This window comes from Fopius arisanus, unplaced genomic scaffold (genome assembly GCF_000806365.1).
Source record: "Fopius arisanus strain USDA-PBARC FA_bdor unplaced genomic scaffold, ASM80636v1 scaffold00192, whole genome shotgun sequence".
Classification (NCBI taxonomy): domain Eukaryota; kingdom Metazoa; phylum Arthropoda; class Insecta; order Hymenoptera; family Braconidae; genus Fopius; species Fopius arisanus.
In genome coordinates, this window is record NW_011887931.1 from 80,888 (window position 1) to 90,833 (window position 9,946).

Genomic DNA, 9,946 nt, shown 5'->3' on the forward strand with positions numbered 1-9,946 from the left:
ATTTTTCATTAGTTAGGTTTTTTCATTAAATTTTTTCTTGCAAGTAAAGAGATCATGGAATCAATGTTTGATGAAAGATCATTCATAAAATGAATGACTTCAGAAAACATATCAAGTTTGATTGCAAAATGAATCAACATTGCGACGCAAAATAAAATTAGGAAAGCGAAACGAATAGAGATTGAGTACAAAATTTTGGGAAAAGAAAGCCTCAGCGTTCATCAAAACCGAACAGTTAATTACCGAGAGGACATTTCGTGCCAAATTTCGAGTTAAAGAATAAATTTTTCGCAACGTTACCGTGCTAACAGTTTTTGTTTTGAAAAAACAGGAAAGGTAGAATATCTCGAAAACTTAGTGAGAACTGATGTACATATTTAGATGGATTAAGGTAGAGTACATTGAGACAAATATTTTGATAGGTGAAAAATTGAAATCTTTTGAATAGCTTTCGAGATATTTTAGGGAATCAATTTCAAGCAAAGTTGAATATTTTATGAATTAATTATCGAATTTAGCCGTTCCTCAATTCCAAATATTTAATTACCAATAGGAAACTTGCCGAATTTCAAGTTGATTCGGCAATTTCTCAAAACTTTAGCCTGCTAACAATTTTTTTTTTGAAAAACCAGAACAATTGGAATGTCTCATGAACTACTGAGCCGATTCAGTTATTCTTTAATACCAAACATTTCATTGCTAAGAGGAAGTTTCATGCCAAATTTCACATTCATGAATGAATTTTTCGCTACGTTACCGTGCTAACAAACTTTTTGTGCTTTTTGGACAAAGCAGAAAAATTAAAATATCTCGAAAACTTAGTCACAATAGATATACATATTTTGATTGATTGAAATAGTATACATCGAGACGAATATTTTGACAGGTGAAAAGTTGAAATCGATTGGATAGTTTTCGCGATATTTGCGGCAACTAATTCAGAAACAAATGGCCATTTATGGAAAACGGCTGAACCAATCAGCCTGAATTTTGGCACAGACTTACTTTATAGTAATACCTGTACTTATAATCTATTTTATATATTATATTTTAATTTATATTATAAATAATTTTAGCCGTTTATTCCTTTAATTTTCTAAGAGTGCTCCGAGTTGGCCTTGTACGCATATACACATGTGTTCAAATTTTGTATTTTTACGTTTCAGATCATTCTACATCACTTCCAAGCAGAATTACAAAATTTGAAAATTTGACGATTATGAAGCTTCTATTCGAAAGCAAAAATTTGAATACAGCTCCGATTCAATATTAACATGAGTAAATAATGCTAATTATTGATTAAAACAGCGGAATGGTTGCATTGAGCAAAAGGTCGTGGCGACGTTAGTTATTTAGTCGAATGATATGCAAATGTAGAACGTTATATCTTTGTTTTAAATATTTTTGGGTCATGTGAACATAACAGATGATATTGGAAAAGGGTTTTTCTATATTTTTATCCAATTTTGCGCAAGGTTGTATGCAGGGCTTTTTCGCAATTTTAATTAAACGACGCAAAAGATCGTGCTGGTATTTCTTCATATTTTCATTCGTCAGATTCCCTTTTTCCGTCCTAGGCGTGAAATATACTATTTTGCCATGGCTACGATACTATTTTATGTAATTGTGGCCGAAATCACGAGTGTAACTGAGCGAAGAGAGGTTAGAAACATGTTTTATTGAACGCAATGACATCGAAATATTTCACTCGGTGAATAACACTATTAAATTCAATCTGTCAATTTCAATCAGCGGTTAACGTAATCCAACAGTTTTTTGTATCATCTATGGATGATTCCACGGAAATAGTGATTACCACGAAATCACTCTTTTCATCATCATTACCAGATAACATTCTTGGAGATGAATAACTTTTCAGAGTATGTGATTTACCAGTTGGTGCTGCTATTCAAGAATATTTATATCAGTATCGTGTCTTAAATAAAGTATTCATTGATCATTTGCTCCACCATACACGAAATTGATATACGAGACATTGTGCCGCCACATGTTTATTATTTATTTCATTTCAAATTCGATCATTTTCTTCTACCGTTCTCAAGAAATGGCTAAGAATGTACTGTCAATTTCAGTACCGTGACTTTCTGAAAATGAGCGCCAGGTGCCATACTGATTGACATAGGTACTTGATAATTGGAACACTTGGAGAGTACATCAATATCTTTCTGCCATATTCTACCAATGCGTCTACGATCGTTGGGCTGAGGCTTGAGAAGCGCATCTCAATGGTCACTGTCCTACATACATATCACTATTTCGGTGAAGCCACTCATAGGTAATATAAGAGACGAAATATTTGAAAAATATTGAGTATAATATCGAGTAGAATGCCTCGTCGAATGGTGCAATTCTATTAACTGAAATATGGACGCGAAAAATCATCAATAATATTCCGCGAGTATTTGCCGAGAGTTGTGTTGTTTATCAGCTATGCATCAACTTTGACAGTATAAAAATTCCGGGTGCTTGCACAATTGATTTTATCCCAAACTACACACATAACTTACAACATGTTATTAAACAGTGTAATTCGAGGGAAACATTCAATTAATTTTCAAACGTGAGGGACCGCCTACGGATTATGACCCCGATTCAAATCGTGGTCAATGGCAGCTGTGAATTAACACTTCATCATACCCGATTTTATCACTCATGTTCATAAGCGTCACTATGTTTTATGTTTCTTCAATTGTCTCAGGCTAAATTATCGACATCGTATGCTAATATTAAATTCCGGGATTCGAATTAAGGGAATAATCAGTTGAATCATATCTTGCGCGGCAATTTCGTGGGGCCACTTCTTGAGATCTTTTCTTTTCAATCTTACCGACAATTTTTCATTAGTATATTGAAAAATAGCGTAACTATGCATATCGGTGTTTACTCTACTGAAAAGGCAAGTTTTGATGACACTTTTCGCCTAAATTTGGCAATAATGATAATAAAATGATAAACATAATTTAAAAAATTGTCTCTGAAAGTTAAGCTGAAATAGTCTAAAATCATGTAAAAAGTAAATCTAAACATGTTTATGCGATCGTTTTGCAGAAAATACGACTGAAAATAAAAAGTGTCCGCCACTTTTGTACCCGATACACACAGTATTCACATTAAATATTAATCAAAAAGGAAATTCAAAATATAGCAGACCCTCTGCGTCCACTATTTACATATTTACACGACTGTCTTCTACGTAATAATAAAATGGTGTCAAGGTCTATTTATTGGTGTTATATTGCTCTTTCCGGATTGTCCAATGAGCCAATTCAAAAAACGAGTATATTTTATATATGGATCTTTTATATCTGAAATTATTGGATCGATCTCCAAAATTATTAGTCGACCTAAAATTTTACAAAACCACATCTTGATAATAATAAATATCTGAATTTTCAGATATTTATTCCTTTCCGACCTTTAATGGAACGTGATGAAAATAAATAGGTAAGAGCCAACTAATTTTTTAATTTTTATTGAGTGCTGCGAATATATACAAAAAATGGAGAACCCAAACAGCTATTACACTATTTAAATTAAACAAAGGCATTATAGTGGCAATAACATATCAATTATTAATTTAAATAACATAATATTTTTTCTGCTTTGCTACGCATATCGATTTTCAATTTATATTTTGTGGATAAATGATTTTATAGTTTTCTGTATTTGTCTTGTTTCGCTCATAAAAATGGAGGGGAGTTTTCCTTTACCTTAATTATCGTCAACAATGAGCAATGAAATAATAACGACTGTATATAGATTTTTCTTTTTCTAAAAGATAACATCAATTGTTAATGCTGGTTAAATATCCAACGATATTCTGTTTACCAACATCCACCATGATTATTGAACGTACAATTCAGTTTCTTCAACTTACATCATGCAATTTTCCTTTGTTTTTCAACGCTCAATTCAACTTTACTTTCTTTGTAAAATTCATTCTTCTGCCTTATCGGTGCAAAAACTTTTGTGTCTAATGTTAAGAAATTAAATAGGTTGTCATCTGGAGACGCATGCTCCTGAAATGATGGAGCTTCAATAATATTACTTTTGGAATCATTATAATATTTTGAAACCACCTACAAACCTAGTATCATGAGAAGACAATTTCGGATCGTCTCTGTAAAAAATTTTATGAAATACCGTGAATATTTTTTTTTGCGTTTACCTTTTAAGCAATATCAAATCTAGAGATATTCCCGCAATAATCCCAATGATCCCCTCTATTCCGTCCACGGATTTTATACATAGTATTTTTTGGAATTGCTTATATATTATTTCGCAGACAGCTCAGAAATTAATTCAGTCTAAGAATTCGTCCAGCCTAGCCAAACTAATTCTTTCAGAGATAGGTCTCGTAATCCTCTTCTCTTGACCATTTTCTTTGCAGAGTGAATCGCAAAATGGTGTATCAACATACACATTCATCGTGTTCCTGAAGAATCAAATTCAAAATTCAATTCTTCATTCTAAAGCCTATTTATTCCATCTATTTGCCAATCTCCGTGGATTCATTGACTTTACAACTTGTTCGACAGAAAAATAGAATTTCCAAAATTTCAACTTACGTATTGTTAATCATTATTATCATCTCTTTTTTCCCCTCTCATCCGTTATTATCGTCATTGTCAGTTGCGCATATGGTAGAACATTCACGAAGCCCAACCATAGCCGAATTTTTAAAAACCTTTGAAGAGATGAAAAAACTGAATTAATCGAAAAATCTCAATATATAGTTGTCGGTGAGAAATTCTTCCATTCGCTTGATTTTCTTCAAATTTACCCTACTATTATCTTCATTTCTCTCATAGAATTCCATCAAATATTGAAATTGCTTTTAATAATTCAATATACATATGTTTATATATAGGTATATATCAAAAATATCCTTAGTAAAATAGAGCATTTTCATATATAGAAATTGTATACCGATTTTTCTTTTTGAGTGCTACGCAAATACAATAATAGTTTCCTTACACATTCGATAACTCGAGCATAAATATTTTATTATTATTTAATTTTTTTCCTCCATAGGAGAATCAACGATTTGTGTAAAGATAATGAAGTTTACATTGTTCTCATTTCGATTTACTTTTTGCACGTAATATTTTATAACTTATTATTGATTGAGCTTAGCTCTATTCCCAATTGATTAAATGGAAATTTCTGGTCGTTTTCATCTCATCAAAAATCTACAATCAATTAATTAAACGGTGAAGTAATTTAAAAACGTACCAACACAAGCCCATTCATCAGATCTCATTGGAACACAAATAATTTCAACAATCATTTGTTTTAGACCAAAATAGGTAAGAAATAAAGGAATTTTATCAGCTTGCCTGATACAATAACTCATTTACTAATTACTATTTTTTCGAAACAAATGGAAAAATTGAACATGTTACGTTTTCTATCTCCAATTAAACAATCAATTGTTGAATAATTCATTGATTAATTAATTAATATATTAAATTTTTCATCGACATTCCTCCGTTTTGGTCTTTCTCATAATTTAATCACTGGATGTTGAATAATCATCACAGTTCACTAATTCCATTTTGCTTTTTATTTTTATTCAATGATGAAGAATGGGGCACTTTGTTGATCTATCCATCTGAAAATCGATCAGTCCTTTGAATAAATTATCAATTTAAATCGTTAGTTATTTACATGCACACTATCACTTTTCCCAAAAAACAGCCCGTTTCATTCTGCTCTCTTTCTTTCTTCACCCTCCAGAACTCTTGATTATTGATAAGGCGTTTCCACGTTTTGTCTCACATCATTCATTTCTATCCATTAACATAAACCAGTAAATGCGCCTGGCTATTCAAGCATTTCTTATACTTTTCAATCAATTATATTAATGATAATAATTAAATCATATAATCAATAAATCAATTGGAGCAGACAATAATCATCAGTAAGTGATAGGATTTGACAAATAGTCATATCCACAAACTGAAAAAAAATTTTGTATTATATTTATATTTACAACAATTACGAGTCACGTAATAAATAGAATTTAACACATTTTTAAAATGAACTTTTCATGAAGAAATTCGGAAATTGGTACATTTCTCGCTGTTTCTTCGTTTCAAATTCATTTATTCGAGAAAATTTAATCAATAAATCATAAATTATTAATCTAAACCGAAATGTTTTACAAAAATGTTGTTTTCATATAAATCAACGTTCATCGATTAACCTATGATAAATGAAAAGACAATATAATTAATAAAAATAATGTGGAGAGGATACAATCGTCAGTTATATAATGGGGCTTGGCAATGAAAATAACCGTTTGTCGGTTTTTCCCTTTTTGCCTCCAATTGAAGTGAATCCCCCAAGAAAATTGGTATAAGTCATTAGGATTAGGATTTCAATTAAATAATTATTATTGTAGACATTAATCTATTGATAATTAGAAATTAGCAACGCGCGGCGTTTCTGTCCTCATTCATTTATCAATAAACTCCACTTGAGTTCCTTTTTTTTGCGACAATTAGGCACTTTTCAGATTTCATTCCCGTCACTATCAATTGGAATTATCAATCGTATTTATGATACATTTTTGTGTGGTGCTAGTCTTCACTTTAAGGCGTCTACGTTTTTCTCTTCCATATAAATATCTATTTTTTATTTGTTCATACGTATCATTTATATTCCTATCGATCCAAACACTGTTTGCATGCTATTATGATTATATTATCTGTAGAGAATGGTAAAGCTTAATACGTCAAGTACTCTCACTCAGTTTTGTTAATTATAAAATTATGTCTCAAGTAGGTTGTCTCAAAATAAAATGGGTGAAAACCTCTCCAAGTGAAAAATTTCCTGGATGATAGAAGAGAAATAAAAAACCTCGAGAAATGTTTTCACGAATCAAATCCTTTCTAACATATAATTTCACAATGAAGAAGAAACAGAAATAAGATTATTAAATTTATTGCGGATTCAAATCATTAGAGACTCTTTGTAATAAGCCGTTTCAACTGATAATCTCATAATAATCAATCTATTCTATTTTACTTGTTAACTACAGATAAAATAATCAATAATGTCTAATCCAGAGAGATTGCTCAAATCTGTAACGATGCAAAAAATATCAACCACATAATTGTGGGAAAACAACCATGGTCTACTTGCCAACATATTTTCATTCTTTCTCATCAAGTCAACTCGAAGATTATTAATTCTCTTAAAAAATCATCATCCTATTCTTCCCCGCTTCTTTCTTGCCCTCCTCCTCACGCGTCACTTGTCCAGATTCCTGGGAACAGTCTGTGGTATAACAGTGAGTGATTTAGGAATTTTTGGTAGTATTGGAATAGGACTGTTAGCTGGTTTTGTGGTAACCTGAATGGATTTTGGCAGATTTAAATTATTAAGAAGATTTTGTGCCGGAGTATTCTCATTAGCCAGTGATCTAACATCACAAATTAGTGGTTCAAAGTCACCACGGCTCTGACGATTGAGCATCTCCTGCTGCATCCTCAAGTGTTTCTGAAATTGCGTTTGAGCAGCTATTTGTGCCTTCTGATACTGCAGATTACTTAGTTTTGTATGGTTGGATGTATTGCTCTTTTGGTTCATCATTTTTTGCTTCTTTAAACTTTGAAGTCGTTTAAAATCAGGTTCGGACAATTGAAAGACCTTTCCTCCCGATGTTCCACCTCCAGTAATCTTGTTGGGAAAAATATCTTTACGTTTAGTTGATCCATTAGCTGGAGTGCAGCTACTGCTGGTACTATTGCCACTGCTGGAAGATAAACTAAGCCGTTGAAGATTCGGCGGTGGCTTCTTTATTATTGAAACACCAGGATTGATCTTCAAAATTCTAGAGGAACTACATTTTGATGGAGTATTGGAAGGGAGAATTTTTGAGGGGGTTGAAGGGTTCGAAGTCACTGATATTCCAACTGTAGTGATAGGTGTGACAACGCCGCTATTTCCAGGAAGGGATGTTCTTTCCCTATCCATTAGATAACCTCCACTGAGTCTCTTCGAGTGATGAAACTCGGTGGGAATTGGTTCAGTAATGGGTTCATCCATCTTTTCTGGTCCTTCATACGAGATTAATCGATTTTGCACTGAGGTCGAATAGTTTATAGCGTTTCTAGATGCGTTAGGGGCTAAAACTAAGTCTCCAGACCTATAGTACTTTTCCAAAAGGATGAGATGTCTCAGAAAAGAACTCTGATTGCCATATGGCCTTTGTAACTCTTGCCAAAGTAGTTTTGTATCTCGATCATATTGAATTATTGTTGCACATTTCTCCCATCCTTGAGGTGTTATCTCTCTAATATTCGAGAATTCAATATTAGCATGAAGGCCCATCTCCTCCTCTCCAGGGAACAATGTTCGCACACTAATTGACGGATTTGCTCCTAGTCGTTGCACCACTGGCGTTATATCGTTAGAATTTTGATTCTGGTTGTGGGCCAGTTTAGATTTTTTAGGTAATCGAGTTAGTGTGACTTCCTCTTTATCCATTGCTAAGATTTCCACGACATTGACAGTGTTGTCATCTGAGAAAATTGGTGAGTCTGTGGAGTAAAGATGTTGATCCAATGCTTTTCGTTTTTTCAATTTCTCCACTGCGCTTTCCAAATCTAACATTTGTTCGGTTATTGATGAAGTTTCATCAATTCTTGGGTCAGATTCTCTGAGCTTAGGCTCTCCCAAACTGTCAGGTTTTGGAGGCTCCGGAGTAGATTTTTCTGAAGAGTTACAGTCTGGAGATTTTGATATATGGCTTTTGGGTAATGGATTATGATACTTTGCTGATTTCTTTGCGGATTTCCGATCTTTATCTTTGTCTTTGTCCTTGTCCTTCTCCTTCTCTCTGTCTTTTTCCTTATCTTTGTCCTTATCCTTATCTTTACTATCCTTGGATTGATAATTTTGAGCTGGCTCATCTTCATCATCTTCAATGTCAAGATTGTTATTGTAGAGAATGCGTTTTCGGTAGCTTTTTGCAAAAGATCGGTGACTGACGTTCATGTTTTCCACGTCTTTGTATTTTAGTTGCAGCTGAGTGTAGTAACGACAGAGCTTGCAAACGAACGTACCGGATACAAGCAGAACGGGGATACCCTGCTGAGGAAGAAGACGATTTAATTCATCAGCTTCGGTGGCCGGCAGAAGGTGAGTATGATTGCGCACCAAGCGCCGTTTGCAAAGAGCACAAGTGAGGAAACGTTCGATTGTCGCATAATGGCCTGGGCAGAAGGACATGGATGTGTGCTGGCTTGTCTCCCAGTCAATGTCCACCTGCAAAGAATTTTCATGTTTCAGGAGAAGACAGAATAGGTAGAAAGTAAGACGCATTTATTAACATATAAAAATGGCTTTAGATAAGTTTATCACGAAATTAATGTAAGCTATGCAAAACCAATCCAACAGATCATACAAACCATTTTTGCGTACTGTTTCTCATGATTTCTCGTCTGGGAATTGGTACTGTATACTTTCCAAACTCGAAAACTTGAAAATTACCACAGAAAAATATTGTCTGGTCTTTTGAGACAGCCCGGAAATATTCTATTATATCTTTTTCATTTAAAATTAGCTGTTTTGTTCTTCAAATACATTTATACATTTTTTTATATTCTACAACATTTTCAGAATAGAATCACAAGTACGAGCAATGAAGAGATTAAAAAAAAAATTCAAAAAGGAAAAAAATATATAAAAAAATAATGGACTGTATTCCGTTTTCCCAATTTCAGGACGAATTTTTACGTTTTATTTCTTTCGTTGAAGTGTTCCGATCATTTCAGTCTCTTAATTGTGTAGAACATGTAAAAATATGTAAAAATTTACGCACAAGGCAACATTTGAAAGATTAGTCTGAATAAAGGGTGCAGGGTTTTGTTGGAACAATATCAATGTCTAGATGTACTTGTCTGAATGGGGGGGG

At 33.1% G+C, this 9,946-nt stretch overlaps 1 protein-coding gene and 1 long non-coding RNA gene across 6 annotated transcripts in view; one reads left to right on the plus strand and one right to left on the minus strand.

Annotated features, from left to right (window-relative positions):
* The first annotated feature begins 512 nt into the window (after positions 1-512).
* Positions 513-9,946, plus strand: part of LOC105272496 (uncharacterized) — a 9,935-nt gene continuing 501 nt past the window's right edge. Inside the window, exons 1-4 of one of the 3 annotated variants that reach the window (XR_892776.1) lie at positions 513-1,880; positions 2,094-2,296; positions 3,418-3,465; positions 9,052-9,171. This is a non-coding gene — a long non-coding RNA (uncharacterized lncRNA). Of the gene's footprint in view, positions 2,297-3,417; positions 3,466-9,051; positions 9,172-9,946 lie in introns of all 3 variants that reach the window. The other 2 variants (XR_892777.1, XR_892775.1) reach the window with 2 other exon arrangements.
* The window catches only part of LOC105272495 (enhanced adult sensory threshold), a 27,561-nt gene continuing 21,092 nt past the window's right edge, over positions 3,478-9,946 (minus strand). For all 3 annotated transcript variants that reach the window (XM_011314654.1, XM_011314651.1, XM_011314652.1), the window contains exon 6: positions 3,478-9,297. In XM_011314654.1, the coding sequence (XP_011312956.1) occupies positions 7,279-9,297 (2,019 nt within the window). In that variant the 3' untranslated portion in view covers positions 3,478-7,278. The remainder of the gene's footprint in view (positions 9,298-9,946) is intronic.